This window comes from Colias eurytheme, chromosome 31 (assembly GCF_061535395.1).
Source record: "Colias eurytheme isolate Ceu_HAF_F1 chromosome 31, ilColEury1 Martin Lab GWU primary, whole genome shotgun sequence".
NCBI classification, from domain to species: Eukaryota; Metazoa; Arthropoda; class Insecta; order Lepidoptera; family Pieridae; genus Colias; species Colias eurytheme.
The window spans coordinates 426,105-453,230 of record NC_143010.1 but is presented as its reverse complement, the minus strand read 5'-3'; the positions used below and the strand labels follow the sequence as shown (position 1 = coordinate 453,230).

The window sequence follows — 27,126 nt, the reverse complement described above, 5'->3', positions numbered from 1 at the left end:
AAAAATAATAACTAACACAACTAAACACAACCAAAACGACCGTTACGTCCGAGAGCCAAATGCAAAGTGTCAAACTCATTTTTATAACCACCCCCTCGGTTTGGGTTGCCAGTTGGGGATTTGTTTCTAACAATACTATAACATCGTCTAAATATGAAAACTGTCTAAAAACTACATGCTACACGAACCTGGTGAAATCCGTCATTTCGAGCATGATCATGCACATATGTTTAGCTAGCATGATGATATCGTTGCCCGCGTCATCCCACTTGGCCACTTCGTTGTCGAACGTCACCTTATATGTATACAACACACACCATACTTTCTGTACCAAACTATGTAACTAAATCATCTATATATGAAAATTACCTTCTACACTAACCTTTTTCTTCTATTGGGGTAATCTTGCATAAATACCACAGCCTCCGGGGCAGGATCCATGGGTTTTGTCGTATTCCTACCGACTAAAACTTCATCATTATCCGTCGAGCCGTTTTTATATGTCATCTTGTTAAAGACTAACCTGGTGAAATCCGTCATTTCGAGCATGATCATGCACATATGTTTAGCTAGCATGATGATATCGTTCCCCGCGTCATCCCACTTGGCCACTTCGTTGTCGAACGTCATCTTCTCGCGACGGAACAGCTCCACTTGCTGAAGGATCTTGCGCTTGTCCTCTTCTGTCATCTTGCGCATCGCTTCCTGTAATGACAATGACAATTTTTTATGAAAAGATAGTAATCGTGTAGTATTAGTTTTATTAGAGTGAAATATTTTTTTTTTATAATAATCTATTACGTGCAGATCCTCAAACGATTCATTATAAACGATAATAGTCTTATGAGGCGAAAACTATTATGTATTATAATTCTTTAAAGATAATTTTATAGTGAGGTAAAAGCTATTGAAACAAAACATTCTTTGTGAAGTAATCAGAAATCACAGAAAATTGCGCAGGTTCCCTAAAGAATGGAATAAAAAAAATACGTGTGTCACTCTCGACTGCCGCGGTAAAGCTATTGCATAGCATCGCATCGCTGTGCCGGTTGGAGTGGGGGGTGTTAGGTTTTTTCGTTACGAAATTTTTTCATTCGGTCGCCGCGCTCAAAGACTGATATAAAATCTATGCAATAGCTTAAAAATAATTTCTGCAGATGATACATGCGACTTCATAAAAAATTGTTGGTTATTTTATGGTTTCTGAACTATTGAAAGCTTTCTTGTAAATATTACAACTTCAGCTATTTAGAATTCATATGAAAAATCAAAAATAACACATCAGTTTAAATAATATAACGACTGAACATTAAATTAGAGGTAGTATTGGTATAACTAGATAAATAAATAATAAATCTGTAGAAGGGTCAATTCTGTACATTGAAAATATTGAAAAAATAAATAGTAGGGGGTGTTACTGGATCAATACCAAACCCAAATATGTAATAAAAAAAATTTTTGTCTGTCTGTCTGTCTGTCTGTCTGTATGTGAAGGCATCACGTGAAAACTAACGGTTCGACTTCGACGAAACTTGGTATAATTATACCTTATTATTCTGGGCATAAAATAGGATACTTTTTATCCCGGAAAAATACGTAGAAAAAAAATAAATCTTAATTTTTACGCGCGGACGGAGTCGCGGGCGGAAGCTAGTATATTATTATATGTATATATATATACTTACCCTAGCGTTAGTAATTCCGCTGATGTCAGGATACTCGTCCACGCCGTGCTCACCCGTGTGAGCGCTCGCTGTACAAACAGACAAACATACGATATAATCGACTTATAGTCATTTTCATTACTGTATATAAAAATATGTACTTACTTCCATTGATAATAACGATCGAGTTAACAATTTAAAAGGATAATTTTGTTTAAGATTTGTTTAAAAATGACAAGATAGGTAAGAAAAAAGGGTTGTTTTATTAAATTTCTTCAAGGTATGAGTTCGATTCCTATCCAAGGGCTTGATTACATATATTTATTACTAGTTATTTGAAATTTAAATGAATAAAATAATTATATTAAGAACAAGCAAAATCTATTTAATTTTAATGCATTCAATATACATACATTTATCTATATTTAAATCTATTTTACAAACATGCTTAACAAGACAAACATTAAAAAACGAAAAAAAGCAAGTCAAAATATATAATGTAAATGATAAATGAACCCCAATTTTGTTCCCATTTTGACTATGCGTTTAGCCTCTTTATGATGTGAATAACATTCTATAAGGTAGATGATGTGTTTCGCAAACAATATTCTTGCAGTGAAACTTTTTTAGGCGCGTTAAGACTAAAATTTCAAAATCGCGTCATGGCAATACCGTCACGTCATGGAGTAAGGGAAAGATTTTGGTATCTTTGAATCTTGCCGAAGTAGTTTCATTTCTGACACTTGTAATCGGCATACACGCTCTTATTTACCAAAAAGAGGCTACACACTAGCCAATAGCCATCAGGGGTCACCAACCCACAACTCCCAACCCCCATGACCCCTATACTCACATCGACTCCGCGTCTCCATAGTCATGTCCTCAACCGGCTCGAACTCCGTGTCCGTGTCGAGATCGTCGCTCGTCTGTACACAGCGTGCAAGCATGCTCTATTATAGTGTGTGTATTGTGACAGTTCTTTTTAAACGCGATTAAAAGGTGTTTAGTTCTTTTTTAAACGCGATTTTTTTAAGTTTTTGTAATGATCATCAACCTATATACGTTGCCACTGCTAGGAAATGGACCTCGTGTGAGGATACTCCTTCCTTTTTATTGGCAAAAGTGAAGGGCCAATTGATGTATAAATTAATTAAACGAAGTTAAAATAATTCAATTCGTAAAGTATTTCTGTCTATTTTTTTAAAATTATTGTTGTTAGATTATTAACTTTCTCCTGATGCAACAACATTGATAGATTTATAATTTTAATGCATAACAATTGAATGCTACATATGTAGATTAACTATTTTGTAAAATACACACAGTTGCTCAGTGTATTTTTTTAAATATGAAAGGGTAAATTCTAATCAAAAATTTTTTTACACAATCTGCCAGAATGGTAGTGTCTATCAACACCATTGAGATCGTCACGGGTGTTGGTGTAGGTAACACTTCTTAATGACGATATTAGTTTAAGAACTATCACAATAACCGCACCATAATATAAAACATAAAATAAATGAAATGAAAATAACGACCCGAATTTTCAATTGTCATAGGACAACACAAGAAATTAATTTCTTGTGTTGTTCTCGTGATAATATAGACAATACATAAAAAATTCGGATCAATGCAATGATAAAAAACATAAAAGACAACACAAATGAAATAAATATCGACAGCGACGCAAAAACGAACGAACAAATAAAAATATATCATGCAAAAACGAAACCCTCAGACATTCGACACATGATCCTTAAAAGACAGGTCTATGACCATACACGATGAACATTAAGCAGTTAACATTGGATTAAGAGTTATAAATAAAATCTCAAAAAAAACTCATCAAAATATTTCCGAAAACAGAACAAATCAGTTATGGAAGTGAATCTTGCCAAAGAAGTTTCACTTCTGACACATGTGCTCGGCACACACGCTCTTTGTTATTTATTACAAATTATAACTAACACAGAATTAAGAAATAATAACAACAGCAAATTAAATCAAAATCTGGTCCTTCGAGACTGGATACCATAAAATACAAAAAAAACTTATTTACCATTATTTCACTTAAATAATGGTAAATAGATATCAGAAATTTATTCAGCCGCGTCTATATCTTCTAAACTCTACAATCCAACATCACCCGCCGCATGCAAACAAAGCGGAACGCAAGACAAGACCCTAATGTTTATCGCAACGCTCACATTTGCTCCTCGTCTCTAGCGTGTATTGTTCGTCGAGTTCCACGTCCTCCGGGTCTAAATCTTCTTCGTCCTATAATTATTCATTTGTATTGACCAATCGTTCTTCACTACATAGCATAAAACAAAGTCGCTTTCTCTGTCCCTATGTCCCTATGTATGCTTAAATCTTTAAAACTACGCAACGGATTTTGATGCGGTTTTTTTTAATAGATAGAGTGATTCAAGAGGAAGGTTTTAGTATATAATTTATTATGTTTTAGACAAAGCGGGCGAAGCCGCAGGCGGAAAGCTAGTATATTATACTAGTCGATACAGCATCGTCCGGGATACAAAGCGAAATATTACCAAATATAAAGAATTTTTTTTTAAATTTCCAAAAAGTTTCCAAAATCGGTCCTGTAGTAAATGAATTCACGATTGTTTTTATCGATAACTAGCTGCCCCGCGCGGTTTCACCCCCGTGGCTTCGCTCCTGTTGGTCGTAGCGTAATGATATATAGCCTATAGCCTTCCTCGATAAAAGCTTTCTAACACCGAAATAATTTTTCAAATCGAACCAGTAGTTCCCGAGATTAGCTCGATCAAACAAACAAACTCTTCAGCTTTATAATATTAGTATAGATGTACTTATTAAAATTTATTGTAACATTCAGGTCAAATAAACGAAAATTTTATTGACAAAACGATGTCTTTTCTAAAGGCCATTGACGTTTCTATATTTATTTGGATTGCATTCAACAAGTGTTAAGTAAATTATTAATCTATACTAATAATTTAAAGCTGAAGAGTTTGTTTGTATAAACGCGCTAATCTCAGGAACTACTGGTCCGATTTAAAAAATTATTTCTATGTTAGATAGCCCATTCATCGAGGAAGGCTGTAGGCTATATATCATCACGCTAAGACCAACAGGAGCGGAGCCACGCGGGTGAAACCGCGGAGCGCAGCTAGTATTGGATATTAAATAAAATCACTGTATCCCCTACAATTAGGTCTACCAACGAAATCATGTCATTACTTCGCTCAGCATCCTAAATATCAAACGCCTCCCAACCCCCCTGACCCCTTTCCAACTCCAGTAACCCCTTCCAACCCCAGTAACCCCTTCCAACCCCTCACTCACCCGATTCATCAGCACAGCCCTTCGTATCTCACGCACAGCGTCATACACAAGTCGAGACGCGTCTATAAAGTCGTTCTCATCAAGTCCACCGCCACCGCCTCCTCCAAGAGCAGATACTGCGGCGTCCACACGGACCGCGAATTTGGACATTACTGGAAGAGAAAAAGTGATATTATGTTTCTACAATCTTCTTAATATATATAAATCTCGTGTCACAATGTTTGTCCTCAATGGACTCCTAAACCACTTAACCGATTGTAATAAAATTCGCACACCATGTGCAGTTCGATCCAACTTGAGAGATAGGATAGTTTAAAAATGTAGGTACCACGGGCGAAGCCGGGGCGGACCGCTAGTAATATTATAAAGCTGAAGAGTTTGTTTGTTTGTATGTATGAACACGCTAATCGCAGGAACTGTTCCAATTTGAAAAATTCTTTAGTTGTTAGATAGCCCACTTATCGAAGAAGGCTATAGGCTATACATATTTTAGAAAAATATATTTTGTGTTTAGTAATTTTTTCCTTTGATTTCGAGACATTCGACATTTCGAAAATTCATACATTGTTTTTCTTGTACGAAAATGTACTAACTCCAAAAAATACTTCCACTACCAGAAAGAGAGACAAAGATTAGATTTTTTTAATTTTGTGTCTGTCCGCGACATCGGTCACGCGTAATTAAAAAAAAACAGCAAGTTACTCCTTATTACATCAGCCATCTGCCAGTGAGAGTTGCGCTAAAATCGGTATAGCCGTTCAAGAGATCAGTCGTAACAAACAAACAGAACTTGTACAAAAAAATATTGAAATATGCACCGTGTATACGTCAATATGTGTTTAGTAAAATAGGTTATTACAATATTAAAAACCGACACGCCAATTATATTTATTTGTATAGATGTGACTTTTCTATACGATTATTGTTTTTAATTTTAATTGTTTTTATTTTAATTATAGTACAAGTATAACGAACTTCAATGCAATTCAATTTAGTTTCTTGCGAAAGAAAGATGTGTGATGTGCAATAAATGTGTTTATAGAATATCAAAAGGTTAGTACTTTTTATTGTAAACCGACTCCATAAAAAGAGGATGTTCTTAATTCAGAGGTATCTCATTTTTGATTATTTTTCCTCAATACTTTCGACCGGGTGGACTGATTTTGATGACCCTTTTTTATTTTAAAGCCAGTGCCTTACAATTGCTGCCATTTGCATTTTGTCATGTTCCGACCGTTCGAAGTCAGATTAATCGCTTTATACAAAAAATATACCAGCCGAATTGATAACCTTTTCCTTTTTTTTGATGTCGGTTAAAAAATGAATCCATGTTTCCCTAGCCCTTAGTCACGGCATTACGCGTGAACAACTGGACGGATTTCGATAATTCTTATTACGATCGCGATATGTTCGTTATTGTTGAAAGAAGGATCTTATGAAAGAAAAACTCAAGAAATTTGCACAAAAAAATAAGAAAATGCAAAAAAATAACGGCCATGTAAACGTCACGGGTTTGACAATTTGCGCGAAGACAGGACAAAGTCTAGGATCAACTAGTATTTATAAAAAAATATGTCACGGAACGCTTGGCAGATGAAAAACAACGTACACAATACTGCATAAACACTATGTATGTATCGTGGCCATATCGTAGATTTGACCATTTCCATGAAATGAGCAAATCTACGATATTTCATGGAAATGGTCAAATATACGACATATACGCTATATCCTATCCTACTAATATTATAAATGGGAAAGTTTGTGAGGATGGATGTATGTGTATGTATATGTTTGTTACTCTTTCACGCAAATACTACAGAACCAATTATGTACAATCAAATTTAGCACACATATAGAGGGTAACTTGGATTAACACATAGAATAGATTTTATCCCGGAAATCCCACGGGAACGGGAACTATGGGGAATTTCTTTGAAACCGCGGGAGAAGCCGCGGGCGGAAATCGTCCGCCTATAGATGATTCACATCAAAACATTAAAGATCATAAAATACAATTTCAAACAAGTGTTTTTCAACGTAATTATTTATAGAGTTCACATGAAATGATTATTGATACAGTTGTCTCGAGTTCATTTAACATTTAATTAACTTTATTTATACAGGGTGTCCCACTATCCGTATACTAAGCGCGAAAGAACTTGTAGTTTTGCATACACTAGTCACGAAAAAAATACTTACACAACAAAATTACGTCAAAATTTTTTTGCTAAATTTTTCCTGAAAATCCATGTTTTCTTCTCTAGCTTCACTCAGCCGACATATACCGCTTCGCTATGTGAGCATTTTGTCTATGAAAACATAATCTTAAACGATAGCTCACGTGCGGGTGGCAAAGTTGGGCAGGTTGCTTGTTATGGGTATACGCATAGAGTTTTAAGAATTCTTCAAAAATGCGTCTGGAATTTTATAAGTATTTTTTACGTACTCAGCGTATGCAAAACTATAACCTCCTTTGAGCTTAGTATACTAACAGTGGGACACCCTGTATATTAGCTGCGCCCTAGGTTTTACCGGCATTGCTCCTATTGGTCTTAGCGTGATGATATATGTATAGCCAATATCCTTCCTCGATAAATGGACTATCTAACAATGCAATAATTTTTCAAATCAGACCCGTGTTTCCTGAGATTTGTGCGTTCAAGTAAACAAACACACAAACCAGCTTTATAATATTTGAATAGACAGATAAGTGGATTGTTTGTCCGTTTGTTATAAGGGAACGTGTTGTATATTGAACGAATGCATATTTTTACGAATTTAACATACAAATACCCAATAATAATCTATACAAGTGATATTATAAATCTGAAGAGTTTGTTTGTTTGAACGCGCTAATCTTAGGAACTACTGGTACGATTTCATCAATTATTCCTGTGTTAGATATCCCATTTATCCAGGAAGGCTATAGGCTGTATATCATCTCACTAAGACCAACAGAAGCGGAGCACTACGGGTAAAACCGCGAAGCAGAGCTAGTATATCTGTTACGGCTAAAGGTAGGTGAGAACATAAACTTAAGATTAGCCGGCTAAACTTAGGTTTATTTTCGACGAGGTGTTAATGTTAGTTTGTTCTATCTTTAGCCGGCTAAACTTAAGTGTAACCGCAGGCCCGTGGCTAAAAATGTCGGGGTGGGTAGATTTGGTTACTATAATACATGTAAGGAACAGGGCGAGTGTTTTCTGGCACTTCGCCGGCTGCTGCCGCAGCACGCTCGCTGCGCTCGCTCGGCTCGTGCGGGTCTTAAGAGTTCTAACCTAACCTAACCTAGCCACCAGCTTTCTGCCCTGAGTCGGGGTGGGTAGATTTGGTTACTATAATACATGTAAGGAACAGGGCGAGTGTTTTCTGGCACTGTGCGGGCCCCTCAAGCCCTCCACCGGCCCGGCGCTAACCAAATCTACCCACCCCGACATTTTTAGCCACGGGCCTGCGGTTACACTTAAGTTTAGCCGGCTAAAGATAGAACAAACTAACATTAACACCTCGTCGAAAATAAACCTAAGTTTAGCCGGCTAATCTTAAGTTTATGTTCTCACCTACCTTTAGCCGTGACATATCTATAAGTCAGTAAAAAACTTAAAAACACAATCGACCTTGTATATCTCATAAATAATCAAAATACAGTGATCGAAGATTCATATGTCGACATCACATAACACCAAGGTTGAGGTCGGGTCACTGAATCTTAAAATTGGTCATTAATATTTATTACTATACTGCCTTTATTATGAATAATGTATAAAAATAATAAATAAAAAATTGTCATCGTTGAATAAAACCAAAAGATTACTTCTAATCTATACTAATATTATAAAGCTGAAGAGTTTGTTTGAACGCGCTAATCTCGGGAACTACTGGTCCGATTTGATAAATTCTTTCGTTGTCAGAAAGCCCATTCATCAAGGAAGGCTATATATCACCACGCTAAGACCAACAGGAGCGGAGCCATGCGGGTGAAATCGCGGAGCGCATCCATACTAATACAGTAAAAGTTCCTTATTCGCGCTTCCTTCATTCGCGGTTTCACTATTCGCGGATGGAAGAAATGCGACCTAAATCCTGTATTCGCGGCCTAAAATTCGTTATTCGCGGATCGAATCGGTACATCGGTACATATCAGGTCAATTAAGGAAAGCTGGCATGTTCACAGTACTCACACTTATGCAATTTCACTTACAGTATGTTCAAAAATAAATGCGACTATAGTTTCATTTTAGACTTGAATTGTAAAATGGTGCGTTGTAGATAAATATATGCAAATATAATTATGAAAGCTCTCATAATTTACCTGTAAAATTATAATTTAAAAGTAAATAAATTGATGAACTTAATTATTTTATATTTATTCTTATAATAATCAATTGGATAAAAGTATTAATAATCATTCAATTATCAAATAATAATTAAATTTCAGGTCATAACTAGTCATAAATAGGAACTATGCGGGTTTTCCTTTGCAAACGCGGGCGAAGCCGCGGGCGGAAATCTAGTAGTCTATAATTCTTCCATTTACTGTATCACAAAATTCTTCATAGATTTTTAGATATTCGTACTACACCAATTACATCACCCTGTATTTATAAACAATTGCAAAATAAAAGCTACACATAGGCCGGGAGATACTGACACAAAATTTCGGGTCATTTGTAACAGAATGGCGGTTCTACAGGGGTCTTATTACGCAATGACAAAAAGAAAAATGGTGGTCAGAACGCTGGTACCGGCGGACTAGTCGCGTGGGCGTTAGTCGAACTCGTCGGATAAATAGCGAAAGCAACTACGAATTTATAATGTCGACTAAAAAAAATGAAAAACGAGTAAAAAGTGACAAGCAATTGCCTAAACCTGAAGATAATACCTAATTAAATGGTAATTAATAAATATGTTTGGTTAAATTAAACTGTTTTCTTTATGTAATTGCTTTTTTATTTCGTCACCTAAGAACGTATCCCATATAAATTACCATTCCTTATTCACGGTTTCTCTATTCGCGGCACATTTACGGAACCTATTACCCGCGAATAAGGAACTTTTACTGTATTATAAATGCGAAAGTAACTCTGTCTGTCTGTCTGTTACTCAATCACGCCTTAACTACTGAACCAATTTGCATGAAATTTGGTATAGAGATATTTTTATACCCGAGAAAGGACATAGGCTACCTTTTATTGCGAAATATGTACCACGGGCGAAGCCGGGGCGGACCACTAGTAATGTTATATATTATGTATTTTGTAAAACTGTCATGATTAAAAAGAGCAACTATGGAGTTTCTTGCCGGTTCTTCTCCATAGATACTGCTTTCCGAATCATATAGGCTACTTTTTATCCCGGGAAATAGGATAGGTTTTATCCCGGAAATCCCACGGGAACGGGAACTATGCGGGTTTTTCTTTGACTGCGCGGGCGAAGCTGCGGGTGGAAAGCTAGTTTATAATAAAATAAAGATAACGGCTGAGCCGATTTCATTAATAATTTTTTTATAATATTCCTTGAAGTACAAGGTTGGTTCTTATGAAGAGAAAACGTCAACATGTACCACGGGCGAAGCCGGGGCGGACCGCTGTGCTAGTAAAGTATACAATATAATATGTATACAAGTCACTTGTTCTGACTTCGCTTGGAGATAAAAATGAAATGTAATCGCAATTTAAAAATAAAATATTTTTTGATTCACAACAAACAAATATATATTCTTCTAATATTATATGTATTAGTTGTCTGTGTTTTTAACAAACATCCGCTACACGCAAAAAATGTGATTTTTTTGTTGGTAAAAAATATTAAAAGTACCTACATAATAAAAATATTTAAAAGTCAAATAGTTTTTTTAGTTAATCCTAAAAAAAATAACAAACATCAATATTTGCTTATAAGTAATATTATTTTAAACAAAGACAAAAAATCCTACTAGGTATAAATGCGAATGTTTGTGAGGATGGATGTATGTATACCTAGGTATGTTTGTTACTCTTTCACGCAAATATGTACTACTGAACCGATTACAATGAAATTTAGCACACATATAGAGTGTAACTTGGATTAGCACATACGATAGTTTTATCCCGGAAATCCCACGGGAACGAGAACTATACGGGATTTCTTTGAAAACGCGGGCGAATCCGCGGGCGGAAAGCTAGTATACGTATATATATTAAATGTTTTTTGTCATAAATTAATAAAAAATTGACATATAACTTAAAAGCCTGTGTCAAGGCGATCATGTGACGCGTCACATAACGGTATGCGACGTTTGCCATTAAATAAAGCGTCATCTGGACCATCAATTTATTATACACTAGCTTTCCGCCCGCAGCTTCGCCCGCGCTTTCAAAGAAAAACCCGCATAATTCCTGTTCCCGTGGGATTTCCGGGATAAAACCTATTCTATGTGTTAACACAAGTTACCCTCTATATGTGTGCTAAATTTCATTATAATCGGTTCAATAGTATTTGCGTGTAAGAGTAACAAACATACACACATACATCCTCATAAACTTTCGCATCTACAATATAGGAAGGATTAGTAGGAAGTAGGATATAAATGTCAAATAACAAAAGAGCGTATGTGCCGAGCACAAGTGTCAGAAGTGAAACTACTTTGACAAAATGCCAAAATTGTCGCCTCGCTGCCTGACATGACGGTATTGCCATGACGCGACCTTGAAATTTTACCCTCAACGAAACAATCCAAAATAAAATTGAATTGAGAACCTTCTTCCTTTTTTTGAATTCTTGCCAAGTGGCCCTACTTAAATAATGTTTATTTCTGACATCTCGAAGGCGATTTTTTTTTAATAATTATCTAAACTAAGTAGGTAGGTACATTTTTTTCAAGTCAGTTAAATATAAATATGACCAAAATTTTCAAGTGTGAGTTTCGCAACGATGCAAAAATCGTATCTTATCATATACGAATCCAACGAGCACGCTCTTGAACCACATGAAGACAATAATCTATAATCTATACTTAATATTATAAAGCTGAAAAGTTTGTTTGTTTGTTTGAACGCGCTAATCTTAGGAATTACTGGTCCGATTCGAAAAATTCTTTCTGTATTAGATAGCCCATTTATCGAAGCTATAGGCTATATATATCATCACGCTTAGACCAACAGAAGCGGAGCCACGCGGTTGAAACCGCGGAGCACAGCTAGTAATCAATAGTATCACTTTAAACGTTAAACACTTCAAACTAAGTGAATATCGCTTCATTTTTACAAACACATTTCTCGCGCACATTATTCGTGGAATAGCGCCCTTATACCTATCTACATCTCTAATCTGCACCTAATCTTATCACGCAAACCCATCTCTAGCGACCAGACCATCTTCCATTCATCACCATGCTACCGTTCGTGCTGTTTCTCATATTTGCTGCTGCGGAAGCGAGGCTCCGTTTGGACCCTTTGGTCGACACCAAGCAGGGCCTGATCAAGGGATTACGAGCTGACGATGGAGACTATTCCATGTTCCTGGGCATTCCCTACGCTGTGGTCGATGGCGATAATCCTTTTGGGGTGAGTTTGAGCCAATTTTTGAGCTATTAACACGCTTAATGCAATAAAGTCGTTTTTAACACGCTTGTATTAGCTTCACTTGCATGTTCGTATGTAACCGGTTCATTCGACTGATTAACTTGAAACGGACAGATTTAATTCAGAGTTTGTGCACTTACCAAAGATCGATGGCAATACAATTGAATTAGTTTATACTATTAGGGGCCGATTTTTCAATGCTCGGTTAAAACTTATACGTCCAATAAAGTATTACACGATAATATAAAAATGTCACGTAAACTGTCAAATACGGACAATTAGAATACGTTTTTAAAATGGAAGTTTTATACATTATTCGACGAATAAGTTTTATCCAAGGATTGAAAAATCAGCCCTAAAGCGTGTTTTTTTAACTATAATTATACATACTAGTACTAGGAAGACGGATTTACCAATTACTATAGTAGAGCCATTTTAATAGGCAACATTTGACAGTTCAACAAAATTCAACAACGTAACCTAGTAACGACGACATAGAATAATATACTATTTCGTTTTGTTAGAACTGCACATTTGCTTAACTTCTTTCAATTACGATTACATATTTATAATAATAATAATGACCGATACAAGTAATTTTAAGATTTGATTTTACTGATCAACCATTCTCAACATAATAAACAATTTCTGATTTAAAGAACTGACGTCGCTACAATTTTCTGTCAATAAACCTTTTTTTCTTTTTAAATATGTTCCAGAGACGTTACTCTAAAAATCGAAATCTGACATCTAGAATCGAATGCATTGATTTCTTGTGAATAAAAATCATCATAAATTAATAAATGCGTTGTGTTTTTTTAATTATGTATTATACTCGTCTTATTTTGCTCCTTAAATTTACGAAAGAATATTACTGGGACAGGGATGAATTTTAAAATTGACATGTGTTTCAAGTTCGATTGACAAATGTTTCAAGTCCGTATCGATTAATTCATTTTAATCGATGTTTTTAAGCAGGTTACCTCTCTTCCAAGATAAAATTGATAGACGTCAAATGTTGCCTATTAAATTGGCTCGACTATAGCACAGAATACATAATAGTAGCTAAACGCTACAGAACGGACACTCTCCGCCTCCCGCCAAAATTAAACTTACCTCACCCCCGCGCGATCAGACATAAAATGGTCCATATTTTTCTACAGGGACGATACGCAACGAAGATTGACAACATTAATCAAATTGACTTAAAGTAATTTTATTATTTTGGATTTGTGATTATCGTTTTTCGTAGAAAATGGTTAGATATTGTGCTGTTTACGGATGTATTTCATCAGAAAAACGCGAATTTTTTTTTACGCTAGTCACAAATGTGCCAACCATAAAGCGTTAACACACACATTTGCAGTCTCTACAGTGTGACTGTCAAAACGATCATTTTGTATGGAGTGTCTGGGGTGTGACTATAGTATAGATAATACGGTTCTCATAATCGATCATTTGTACAGGAAATAATATAATTTAATAAAATTATCCCATTGCAATATATAATTTATATTTTTTACATAACTTGCACAAAAAATATACGTAAAAAGATAACTAGATGCGATTTCGCAACTCCGATAAAAGATCACGTATTTGTAACTATCGGTTTTAGATAAATATCAAGGTTAAAATACTTAAGAATAATCTTAGTTAAGCAGTTTTATTTTATTATTATTCCCTTATATATTGTGAACTAGCTTTCCACTCGCGGTTTCGCCCGCGTTTTCAAAGAAAAACCTGCATAGTTCCCGTTCCCGTGGGATTTCCGGGATAAAACGTAGCCTATGTGTAAATCATGTTACCCACTATATGTGTGCTAAATTTCATTGTAATCGGTTCAGTAGTATTTGCGTGAAAGAGTAACAAACTTACATATATCCATCCTCACAACTTTCGCATTTATAATATTAGTAGGATAGATTATAACTAAAAATGTTTATATGGACTAAGGATGTACAATGTACATGAAGGGAATTATTAATACCATATTTATATAGTCCGGGATACATCGCCCATTTTTGCAAGTGATTACTATCAAGCTAATTTTTCGTGAGTAGCTTTATTTTGATGAGATGCCCAATAATTTCATGTACAAAACTCTCGATTGTGGTAGCTACCAGAGGAAACAAGGATAAAATATTTTGATTTGATGGTTCTCAAATATTAATTACTAACTGAATGTTTTTTTTTTTCAATCTCAAGATAATTATCTAAATTATTCGAAAAAATATTTGTCCTACAAAATCTATGGTTTGATCAAAGAGTCCCCCTTTCCAATGTGTATCGATAACGAAGTCATCATAAATGATTACTAACCAGCAGATTTTTTTAATTGTACTTAATTAATACTTATATAATTCAACAGACATATTATTGTCCTACAAATTGCGTAATAAATATTTGAGAACCATCAAATCAAAAATTTTTATCCTTGTTACCTCTGTAAGCTACCACAATCGAGAGTTTCGTACATGAAATTATTGGGCATCTCATCAAAATAAAGCTACTCACGAAAAATTAGCTTGATAGTAATCACTTGCAAAAATGGGCGATGTATCCCGGACTAATATTAATTATACCGGGTGTGTCTTTCTAGTCCTAACCGGTTCGATAGTAAAGTGAGGATGGACTGACGGACGAACGGAAATAACGAAACTATAGAGATAATGGATACGGAACCACAGAATACATAATACATAGTAGCTAAACGCTACAGAACGGACACTCTCCGCCTCCCGCCAAAATTAAACACTTACCTCACCCCGCACGATCAGTCTAAAAATGGTCCACATTTTTCTACAGGGACGATACGCAACGAAGATTGACAACATTAATCAAATTGACTTAAAGTAATTTTATTATTTTGGATTTGTGATTATCGTTTTTCGTAGAAAATGGTTAGATATTGTGCTGTTTACGGATGTATTTCATCAGAAAAACGCGAATTTTTTTTTACGCTAGTCAAAAATGTGCCAACCATAAAGCGTTAACACACACATTTGCAGTCTCTACAGTGTGACTATCAAAACGATATGTGTGTTTTGTATGGAGTGTCCGGGGTGTAACGGAACCATAGAATTGGAAATAACAAAAAAAATTGAAATAATAAAAAATGCCATTCACTGCTTTTTTTGCAGTTGTGTAAAAGTTTAATAGGTATAATCAGGTTATTTCTCATCTAATTTCAAATTATAAGTACTTAGTAAAATATTTTTTTATCAACATCGATAGTTGAGAAGTAAAATCCCGTCAATAAAAAAGTCGTAAAAAATTCTTATTTCATAATTCTTTTCAATGACACAATAACCAATTCTCCCCAGGTAGCACAACCGCACCCTCAATTCGAAGACGTCTTCGAGGCGTATGACGACTCAGCCATATGTCCCCAAGTCGAGGAATTCAACAATACCATCGTCGGTACACTAGACTGCTTACACTTGAACATATACGTTCCTAACAAGGCCAGTTCCCGACACCGTTTGCCTGTACTCGTCTGGATACATGGCGGTGGTTTCGAGATTGGATTCTCTGGCCGATATCTATATGGTCCAAAGTACATAGTTCGCAATGACGTCATTCTAGTTACCTTGAACTATCGTCTCGGTCCGTATGGCTTCATGTGCTTGGACACGCCAGACGTACCAGGCAATCAGGGATTGAAAGATCAAGTTTTAGCTCTTAAATGGATCAAGGCGAATATCGAAGAGTTTGGAGGAGATATTAATAAGATTACTGTGTTCGGAGAAAGCGCTGGTGCTGCGTCAGTTGAATACCATTTGCTGTCGAACAACGAGCGACTTTTCAACCAGGCTATATTGCAAAGCGGGTCTGTGTACAGCGGTTGGGCCATCAAAGACTCGGATAGTTCTGCACCGTCAAAACTGGCCAAACAGCTTGGTTTCGAAACCGACAGTATTGACGAAGCATTAGCGTTCTTGAAGAAGACAGACGAGAAACTATTAATAGCTGCTGCGAACGAAATATCATTGACATTCCGTCCTTGCGTGGAACAAGAGTTTGAAGGTGTCGAGAGCTTCCTAACGCGCCATCCCGTGAACGTAGAACAAATAGCTAAAGCCAAGAACATGGCCATACTGAGCGGTTACAATAACCACGAGTATCTACTCCAATACGTGGATAAACCAGAAGAGTACTTCACTACCAACGATCCGTTCGACGCTTTACTTCCCTTAATCTTCAACGTGGAAGACTTAAACGGCCGAGAGCAGCTGGTCCGCCGTTTCTACATCGGAGATAACGCAATCAGCCAGAAAATGAAGTGGAACATAATCAATTTCTACTCCGACTTCTCCATCAACCATCCCGTGCAACGCAGCGTGGAAAGATTTGTCAATAGCAACGCTAAGAAAGTCTATCACTACATATTTTCGTACAACGGTGGTCGGAACTTTGTGAAGAAGCGTGCCAATGTCACTATTGGTGGAGCGAATCATGCTGACGAGTTGGGATATCTGTTCGATATGACTATCTTTGATAAGGACGTGAGTGAAGAAGACCAGCTCATCGTGGACAGGATTACTGAATTGTGGGCCAATTTTGTTAAGCACGGGTAAGATTATTATTTATTATATATTTTAAAATCAATTATATTCTGTACAAGCTGCGCTCTGCGGTTTCACCCGCGTGGCTCCGCTCCTGTTGGTCTTAGCGTGATTATATATATCCTACAGCCTTCCTCGATGAATGGGCTATCTAACACCGAAATAATTTTTCAAATCGGACCTGTAGTTCCTGAGATTTGCGCGTTCAAACAAACTCTTCGGCTTTATAATATTAGTATAGATAAACTAAAGTTTGATAAATTAGCAACATATTGTCAAATGACAGAATTTCATCTAAATCGGTATATTATTCCTATATCATTCAAACTCAAGCAAACACATTATTATTTCTGATAGAACTAGTGTTTGCGAATCATCACTAAAACTACTTGAAATTCTATCTAATATACTTCCTATTTACTAAGTTTCAATACTCAATAACAGGAATGTATTAACTAAATCTGTCAAAGGAAAAAAAGTACATTGAACTAACATATATCTCTTTTGGACAATGTTATTCAAATACCTAGAAATCTTGCATTCTTAAATCCTAAACATCTTTTATACCTCACCCTTATCTCTCACACCTACGAAACCATTCACACAACAATTTATAATTTTTATTTCAGCAACCCAACGCCAGAAACCTCCAATCTCATCCCTACCATCTGGCCAGCAGTCACAAAGGACAGCCTCAACTATATGAACATCAACACTATGGTTCATTTGGGTACAAGGCCTTACTCGAACCGTCTCGCGTTCTGGGACCTTTTCTACGACACGAATAAACATGCTGTGCGGGGTTATGAAAATTGAAGACTGTAAATTTTGCCATTGAGAATAAGAAGCTGATAGTCATGATGAATTTTGTAAAATAATTGGTATTTAAATTTGTTTTCTTTAAGGATACTTAGCTAGATAAAAACTTGATGTAATTTGACATCAACATTGTTGGATTTTCATACATTTTAAGATTTTTGTTCACAAAGAAAGCATGGTGTATGTTAGAAACTGTTATTTTGCGTCATGTGAAAATAATTATTATGCCAGTCAGTTTGAATTATTTGTTATTTATTAATTAACAAATTGATGTGATTTACAAAATGATATAAGATTAATTTAAGGTAATAACCAAGTAATGTTAACATTGTTTAAATAAACTATTTATAAACAAAACTGTGTGTTTTATTTCTTACTAGCTTTCCGCCCGCGGCTTCGCCCGCTTTGTCTTAAACATAATAAATTATATACTAAAACCTTCCTCTTGAATCACTCTATCTATTAAAAAAAAACCGCATCAAAATCCGTTGCGTAGTATTAAAGACTTAAGCATAGTACATAGGGACATAGGGACAGAGAAAGCGACTTTGTTTTATACTATGTAGTGATTCACCTGTCGGCAATAGCAATCCGATCATTTTTCGTGTATGGAATTGGATTTTGACTGACAAACATAAAGACATACATACAGACGAAAAATAAATTTTAAACATTATTTATGTAATTTAAAGAACCCAAATTAATATTCGACTCTATATAATATATTCTTTAACAGTTTTTTGACAAAAAAAAATATAGTCTATCGTTCTCCGAGGTTCTTCTCTATCTAAATATCAAAATCCATCAAAAAAAAATATGTTAACTATAGCAATAGCGATATTATTCGTAATTCGTATCATCCCTACTAATAATATTATAAATGCAAAAGTAACTATGTCTGTCTGTTACGCTTTCCCGCTTAAACCTCTCAACCGATTTTGATGAAATTTGGCACAGACAATCTTTAGACCCTGAGAAAGAACATAGGCAAAACAAAACACCGCGCGGGCGAAGCCGCGGGCGGAAGCTAGTCAATAATATGAGCACATACATGTAGTTCAGATGAAGATATTTTCAACACACTCAAACAATAAAATATTTCCAAAGATGAACAAGACATGCATTTTTTCCTCTTGACATTATGTCTTTACGCAACCTAACATATAAAAATAGCATACACATTATGTATGGTGTCCTAACTAATATTTTTGTGAATATAATTATTTGAATATGCTAAATTTATATGTATTGTTTAAACTGCTGAATCGATTTCTGTAAAATTACACTGTTAATCTAGACAAAAATAATACTAAAATTTTGAGATTTTGACCCACTTGAAACAGGCAGATTTAATTCAAACTTTGTACACTTAAGTAACAAGGATCGGTGACAATACAATAATTTCATGAGTGAATCTTATTTTGAATTATAAAAAAAAATTGATTTTACTTTTATTTCAGTCTATCGTTGAAGTGTGTTTTTTAAAGATTAATTATCTCCGATGAACACGAGCGAAACCAGGGCAAGGTGCTAGTCTATTATCTGAAACCCTTACGCAAACATGACACTCAAAATCAGTAAGAAATCTATCTCAAGACATATTCAGTGAAATATTTTGATAAGACAACTATGATCAAATAATCGCTACTTGTCATTCTTCAAAGATAAAATTCCCCTGATCGTTTTTGTTGGTTATTGCATCAATATGGAACGGCTGGATCCATTTTGATATACTCTACTTTTGTTTAGATATCTAACGTATGTATTTGTGAATTTTTTGGCGTAACGTTTTGTCAAAACCCATGTTTAGTTTTTTCAACTCGACCTTAAAATTATTTTTCTATTTTTTGTTCCGTTTACTATTGAATATTAAAGAGAAGCTCTTTATTCTCTAAAATTATAATTTACTATGACTTTTGGCGATTCATTTTTATAATATAACTAGCGGCCCGCCCCGGCTTCGCCCGTGGTACATATGAAAAATAGATGTTGGCCGATTCTCAGACTTACCCGATATGCACAGAAAATTTCATGAGAATCGGTCCACCCGTTTCGGAGGAGTATGCAGACTAACATTGTGACACGAGAATTTTATATATAAGAAGAAGACTAGCTGTGCCCCGCGGTTTTACCCGCATTGCTCCGCTCCTGTCGGGCTTTGCGTGATGATATATAGCCTATAGCCTGCCTCGATAAATGGACCATCAAACACAGAAAAAATTTTTCACATCGGACCAGTAGTTCCAGAGATTAGCGCGTTCAAACAAACAGACAAACTCCTCAGACTTATTATAAGTTAAGTTATAAACAAAGCGGGTGAAACCGCGGGCGGAAAGCTAGTAAATAATAAATTTTAAAACGCGTGGGTGTATCAATACTTTATGGCCGGACAATACATATTGCGTATTGAAAAAAAAAATTAATATTGGAATTTCTTTTTCGGCTTCAAGGTTTTGATAAAAAAATATAATATACTAGCGGTCCGCCCCGGCTTCGCCCGTGATATGTACATGTTTAAACTATCCTATCTCTCAAGTTGGATCGAACTGCACATGGTGTGCGAATTTTATTATAATCGGCTAAGTGGTTTAGGAGTCCATTGAGGACAAACATTGTACAAGATTTATATATATTAAGATGTTATGATGAAGAATTTTTGGGGGCATCCCTTATTCGTCTACATCACTACATAGTATAAAACAAAGTCGCTTTCTCTGTCCCTATACCCATATGTATGCGTAAATCTTTAAAACTACGCAACGGATTTTGATGCTGATTTTTTTAAATAGATAGCGTGATTCTCGAGGAAGGTTTTAGTATATAATTTATTAGGTTTTAGACAGAGCAGGCAAAGCTGCAGGCGGAAAGCTAGTATATACTATGATATTATACAGCTGAAGAGTTTGTTTGAACGCGCTAATCTCAAGAACTGCTGGTCCGATTTGAAAAATTATTTCGGTGTTAGATAGCCCATTTATCGAGGAAGGCTATAGGCTATATATCATCACGCTTAGACAAACAGGAGCGGAGCACTGCGGGTAAAACCGCGGAGCACATCTAGTCATATATTATAATGACCCAAAAAAAGACGATCCATCAAAACTTGTCCGTAGGTCACCAAAAAAGCACAGAGTGCGTGACCTTAGCAGTTTAGCAAGTATATATATGGGCACTGGGTCATGTCACAGTATAGTCGTGTACCAGATACCCTAGTGACAAGATGGTTGGTTCATTTTCTTTTTTACGAGTGATTTTTAACCGTTTTAAATCTTGCAAGTTTTAAAGTGGGTTTATTTCGAGTGAAAATATTGATTGATTTAAACTAAATTCATTATTTACTTGTCCCTTGTGGGCACAATACTTGCATATTTTAACCGTTTTAAACCGGGATTTATTTTGTTGACGAGTGTTATATAATATAGGAGATAATCGGTTATTGAAATGAGTTAAAAATTAGGTTTGGTGTTGTTTATTTTTTATAAGATTCATTATTTTTCCATTGTGCATTACCTACTTGCAAATTTTCAACCAATTTCAATTTTTTACGATCAGTAGTTTTTTTTTTTAATTCAAAAACTGTTCAGGCATTTGACCGCGATCTCGCCTGATGTTAAGCACTGATGCGGTCCACTTGGTTAGCATGCCTGATCAGAGAGGTATAGTTTGTCTAAATAACATATTATTATTTTAAAATTTTAAGCAAAAATAGACAAAGCAAGACTGTTTATCATCCGAATTAGTCCACACTCTTTATGAAGCGCGAGTGATTTTAACATTTTAAAGTGCGATTTATTTCTAAGTTAATGTTTATAAAAACTGACTGAACATACAACGTGCCGTACTGTTCTAAAAAAAATTACTTACTCGAAATCTATCTCTTATCTAAACTCAATCAAAACTTGCTAAGCCATTGTACCATCAATGTACGTGCGAAAAATATCCCCAAGTCAAATCATTATTGTTGCCAAAAGCTAACACACCAATAAGTTATATAGAATCGAACTAAAAAATAACTTAAATATAACTTATTAACAATACCACGCTAATTTCAAGTAAGCCAAGTTATTACTTAAACGTAACTTACGCAACTTGTATATTAAATAAATAAAGCATCATGAATAAACAAAAAAAGATGAAATTTTAATGAAGCGAGCGTCTCACAAATGTCGAGGTTACATATTTGCGTGAGCGTGTGGTTTTAGGCACGAGCGGAGCGGATAGCGATTTTAATTTATTGTACTATTTTCAAGTTATTATTTTATTAAGTAATCGAGAATGGATTGTATGAATTTCATAGTTTGATTATTTTTTTTAAATACTCATTTTTTTATTAATGAAAAGCCATATTGTATTAATTAGGCGAAATATGTAGTTTTATCAGATTTCGTGATTGTGTGTTATAACAAAAATAATTAAATCAATTGTAAGTGCTCTATTTTAGAAATACTTCATGTAATAAGACCGGAATATAATTTAAATCGAAAACAATTCAGTAGTTCATATTCTACTAATTAATTGATTGAAAAAATAGTCATTCGATCAAATAAGTCAATTGATTGAAAAAAATCATTCGAAAATGTTTTGAATGCCTATAAAACTACTGCACATACTATCATTCTTATAAATACCATTTCTTTTAATTATCATAACTTACTAAGTACCTATTCCGTAATAATATGTAGTTTAAAAAAACTAAAAAACACGCTTTTTATAGAAAACCGAACTAAAAAGTAGAAAATTTTTATCAAATTAGTGTATTGTCATCGGTCCTCGATAAATCTACAAAGTTTGAACGAAATCTGGCCGTTTAAAGTGAGTCAAAATCGCGCCCAAAGAAGTCGGTTACAAACATACAGGTGAAGCTAATATAAAGCGTGTAAAAATAACATATTATCCAAACTAACGAAAAATCGCTTTCCGCTCAACACACACACCTAAATTACCATCAACACTACTCATACACTTAAACAGTATTGCATCAACCATTACGCCCGCTCATCTCAAAGGAAGCGAGAGGTCGACCGCCCGGGGCACCGTACATGGTGACCTTTGGGTGAACGGTATTGGAAAATATATATTTACGACATAAACATCGATATGGCAAAGTTAAGTTAAATTATTCGGGTGTTGAAGGATCATTACTATTATATAGGTAATCATAATTACCTATATGGTTTTACAAAACTAAAAAATACGCTTAAACTCATGATATTATCGTAATTCAAAAAAAAAATCAAAATTATTTCTTTCTTTCCTTTACATTAGGTCTTAAACAAATTTGTGATTGGAACACTCCTAGTAAGCAAATAAAATGCTTGTGTCAGGAGGTTCCGCTCTTCCTTAACACTATTACAGAAAAATTATGTTTTACGCGAAGTGACAGTAGTACCCACCTCAACGCTTCGCTTATGAGGCGTGCAATAGCTTAAGTTTGAATTGAATCTGTCCGTTTAAAGTGGGTCAAAATCAAGTCTAAAGGAGTCGGTTACATACAAAAATACAGCTAATAAAAGCGTGACAAGATAAAAAGTAAAACAACTAAAACCCAACTACGACAAAAAACGACGCTGAAAAAGTATAAAACAAAAGTTAAATTGATGAAGTAATAAAGAAGCTATGATCGAAAAGATGTGAATTATATGCAATCAGCCCATGAATACAGGTAAAGTCACAAGCAAATGCTAGTAATATATATATATTCAAAATGTGCAAGTAAAAAGCTTTCAAATGATACCAAACACGGCATATTTATCTTAAATTTATTTTTTTACTCTGTATGTTTTGTCCGCTAGAGGGCGCCACATTAGATTTTGTGAAACCCCATATAGCCTATAACCAGCGGACAATTAAGACGCTTCTAATGATAAGTCATTTGTCGAATTCTGATAAGTAGTTTAGAAGTTACGAGGGAACAGATGAACATACATACATACATACATACATACATACATACATACATATATACATACATACATACATACATACATACATACATAGCCTGTCAAAATCATAACCCTCCTTTTGCTTTGCCGTAGTCGGGTAATAAAAAGCTTTCAATTTACAAACAATCGCTTTCCACTATGGCTAGTTATCGCTAGATATAGAAACGGACTTTATAAAAAGAAACCTTCCATTTATGTGCGATATTTTTCTAAACGAAAGCTAAAAATAATTGAGAAGCAATAACCTATGTATTACTTCTAGAAATTCCGAAAGACTAATGTAAACGTATGCTCTCGTTAAACGTTAGAAACAACCATCTCGTTACTTCCGGAAATACCAAAAGCCTTATACTATTTATACCCATGTTTTAAACTTGAATTGAAATTGAATAGATCGACTTTCAAGTTCTTTAATTTCAAAACTTGTTAAACACATTAAATAACAATCCCATTCGCGTTATTTATAAAAAATCCTCGACGACGATTCTTTCAATCCCCAGGAATTTAAACACCAGAAATAACAATTCGTTCAATCCCCAGAAATAAAAACACAAGAACTAACCATTCTTCTAATCTCCAGAAACAACTAGAGAAATAACGATTCAGTCAATCCCCAGAAACATAAAACGCAAGAAATAACGATTATTTCAATCCCCATAAATATAAACGCAACACTCTTGTGAATGCTGTGTACACCTGTTATTGATAAATGCATAATATTAATGAATTTATAATGTTCATTGTAGATATGAATGTCAAATGTATTTATTGTTAGTGTGCCAAATAAATATAAATCTATACTAATATTATAAAAGCTGAAGAGTTTTTTTGTTTGAACGCGCTAATCTCGTGAACTATTGAAAAAATAAAAAAAATTCTTTCGGTGTTAGATAGCCCATTTATCGAGGAAGGCTACAGGCTATATATCATCACGCTAAGACCAACAGGAGCGGAGCTACGCGGGTTTAACCGCGGAGCGCAGCTAGTATAAAATATAACGCAAGAAATAACGATTATTTTAATCCCCAGAAACTCCTGCTCATCTCTTGCCTAGTGGCCTTCGCTGCCGCCGACGTGTCCCACATCGTCGGCCACGAGCGTAACGCAAACATTTTAAATCAAAATTTCGACGTGGGAGTAGAGGGGCAATACCAGTGGGCAATTGAAACTGATAATGGAATATCTGCGCAAGCTAAGGGCGCATTGAACAACCCACAAGCCGTAAGTATTCAAAACCATTTACTAAACCATTCAAATAAGAATAATAAAGTCAGGAAAGCAAGATGGCAAGATCCTGAGGCAGGATTTCGATGTGGGAGTAGAGGGGCAATATCAGGGGTTGGTAGAGACTGATAATATTATATCTGCGCAAGCTAAGGGCGCATTGAACAACTAAGCAAAGGGAATGCTAAGACCCTGAAGCAGGATTTCGATGTGGAATGAAATTAAAATTTTGACCCGACCTATTTGTAATATACATGAAAAATTTTAAATAAATCCATGCAGCATTTTTTTAGTTTAGCCCGGACATTCTAAAACTATATTTTTGGCTTCGATATCGATGGTATATCACGCCCCAAGTATTTAAAAAAATATTCAATGTACAGTTTTAACTTTCCTTCGATTTTATTATATGATCACTTATTTATATTCTTACTAGCGGTCCGCCCCGGCTTCGCCCGTGGTACATATGAAAAATAGATGTTGGCCGATTCTCAGACTTACCCGATATGCACAGAAAATTTCATGAGAATCGGTCCACCCGTTTCGGAGGAGTATGCAGACTAACATTGTGACACGAGAATTTTATATATAAGATTTTCCGATTTCACAGGAGAACCCATCCCAAATAGTGCAAGGCTCGGCGCAATGGAAAACCCCCGAGGGTGAGGTGGTGCAATTCGCGTACACAGCCGACGAGAACGGCTACCAAGTACAGGTAAATATTAACGCGATACATTTATTATTTTTGAAGTGAAAACTTCTTTAGCGGCGTTGAGCACTTTTTCTGTAATGGGTATAAAATCTTAAACTCGCGTCAGGACACGTGACCTGATCGAAAAAGCGTAAGACGGATACCATTCCAAAATATCAAACATGTTCAACGTTAATAATCAAGTTTTCACTTCTGCCGGCACTCCCCCAGTGCAACCCGGCTTTTTTATCAAAGAACTAAAGCGGTTTTATTACACAATAGTGCATAGTAGTAAGACAGTATTTAATTGGACATACACGAAATTTTTAAATCTATACTAATACTAGCGGTCCACCCCGACTTCGCCCGTGGTACATATTTACGTTTTCTCTACATAAAAACCATCCTCGTACTTCAAGGAATATAATAAAAAAAGAATTATCGAAATCGGTTCAGCCGTTCTCGAGTTATGCGCTTACCAACACATTTTGCGATTCATTTTTATATATAAGAAGAAGAAGAAGAAGATTATAAAGCTGAAGAGTTTGTTTGAACGCGCTAATCTCAGGAACTACTGGTCTGATTTGAAAAATTCTCTCGGTGTTAGATAGCGCATGTATCGAGGAAGGCTATATGCTATATATCAATGCGGGTGAAACCGCGAAGCACAGCTAGTTAAATTATTTAACGATAATTTTCATTACAGGGCTCCCACGTGCCAACCCCACCCCCAGTACCAGCGGCCATCATCCGCTCGTTGGAATACATCAGAGCTCACCCACCAAAACCCGAAGCTTGAATACCGCCTATTTCCCTTAACCCACTTAATATTAACGGAAAAATCCGTTCCACTCAAATGAATTACTCAAAAATTTAATTCTCAAATGGTACTCAAAGTTGAGCAACTCAAGTTTAGTCAACTCAAAGTTAAGCAACTCAAGTTTAGTCAACTCAAACTTGAGTAACTCAATTTTTTTGAGTGTCGGTTGAGAATTTAGTGTTGTCACCAATGTTGTCATTATAAGTGTTATTATAAGTGTATAGTGTTATTTTTATATACTTTTATAAAAATATAAATTATTTAAAAAATGCTGTCGTTTCATTCAAGACCTCGATTATGATGTTTAAGTATAATAAACTAGCTTTCCGCCTGCGGCCTCGCCCGCGTTTTCAGAGAAAAACCCGCATAGTTCCCGTTCCCGTGGGATTTCCGGGATAAAACCTAGCCTATGTTGCTCAGTGAAGATGCAGCTTTCTAATGGTGAAAGAATTTTTGAAATCGGTCCAGTAGTTTATACGTGAAAACCATACATACATACATAATTA

The 27,126-nt window shown here is 35.3% G+C and overlaps 3 protein-coding genes across 3 annotated transcripts in view; 2 read left to right on the top strand and 1 right to left on the bottom strand.

The window, feature by feature from the left end:
* The window catches only part of alpha-Cat (catenin alpha), a 49,128-nt gene that overhangs the window by 7,161 nt on the left and 14,841 nt on the right, over window positions 1–27,126 (bottom strand). The window contains exons 16-19 of the mRNA XM_090118810.1: window positions 4,995–5,146; window positions 2,518–2,590; window positions 1,686–1,753; window positions 524–705 (exon numbers count right to left, since the gene is read on the bottom strand). Of these exons, the coding sequence (XP_089974936.1) occupies window positions 524–705; window positions 1,686–1,753; window positions 2,518–2,590; window positions 4,995–5,146 (475 nt within the window). The remainder of the gene's footprint in view (window positions 1–523; window positions 706–1,685; window positions 1,754–2,517; window positions 2,591–4,994; window positions 5,147–27,126) is intronic.
* LOC149895314 (esterase FE4-like) lies at window positions 12,263–18,259 on the top strand. Its single transcript, XM_090119010.1, has 3 exons — window positions 12,263–12,541; window positions 15,883–17,132; window positions 17,754–18,259. Exons 1-3 carry the CDS (start codon window positions 12,368–12,370, stop codon window positions 17,938–17,940), a joined length of 1,611 nt encoding a protein of 536 aa, XP_089975136.1. The 5' UTR covers window positions 12,263–12,367; the 3' UTR covers window positions 17,941–18,259.
* On the top strand, window positions 21,081–26,869 carry LOC149895313 (larval cuticle protein LCP-17-like). Its single transcript, XM_090119082.1, has 4 exons — window positions 21,081–21,166; window positions 24,915–25,106; window positions 25,720–25,824; window positions 26,507–26,869. Exons 1-4 carry the CDS (start codon window positions 21,164–21,166, stop codon window positions 26,597–26,599), a joined length of 393 nt encoding a protein of 130 aa, XP_089975208.1. The 5' UTR covers window positions 21,081–21,163; the 3' UTR covers window positions 26,600–26,869.

What these genes read in the sequence shown, in the direction of transcription:
- LOC149895314 (XM_090119010.1), top strand. Translation starts at nt 12,368, where the DNA reads ATGCTACCGTTCGTGCTGTTTCTCATATTTGCTGCTGCGGAAGCGAGG. An exon ending in ATGGCGATAATCCTTTTGGG is followed by an intron (nt 12,542 to 15,882) that starts GTGAGTTTGAGC and finishes AATTCTCCCCAG; the next exon opens with GTAGCACAACCGCACCCTCA. An exon ending in GCCAATTTTGTTAAGCACGG is followed by an intron (nt 17,133 to 17,753) that starts GTAAGATTATTA and finishes TTTTTATTTCAG; the next exon opens with CAACCCAACGCCAGAAACCT.
- LOC149895313 (XM_090119082.1), top strand. An exon ending in CATTGAACAACCCACAAGCC is followed by an intron (nt 25,107 to 25,719) that starts GTAAGTATTCAA and finishes CCGATTTCACAG; the next exon opens with GAGAACCCATCCCAAATAGT. An exon ending in AGAACGGCTACCAAGTACAG is followed by an intron (nt 25,825 to 26,506) that starts GTAAATATTAAC and finishes TTTTCATTACAG; the next exon opens with GGCTCCCACGTGCCAACCCC.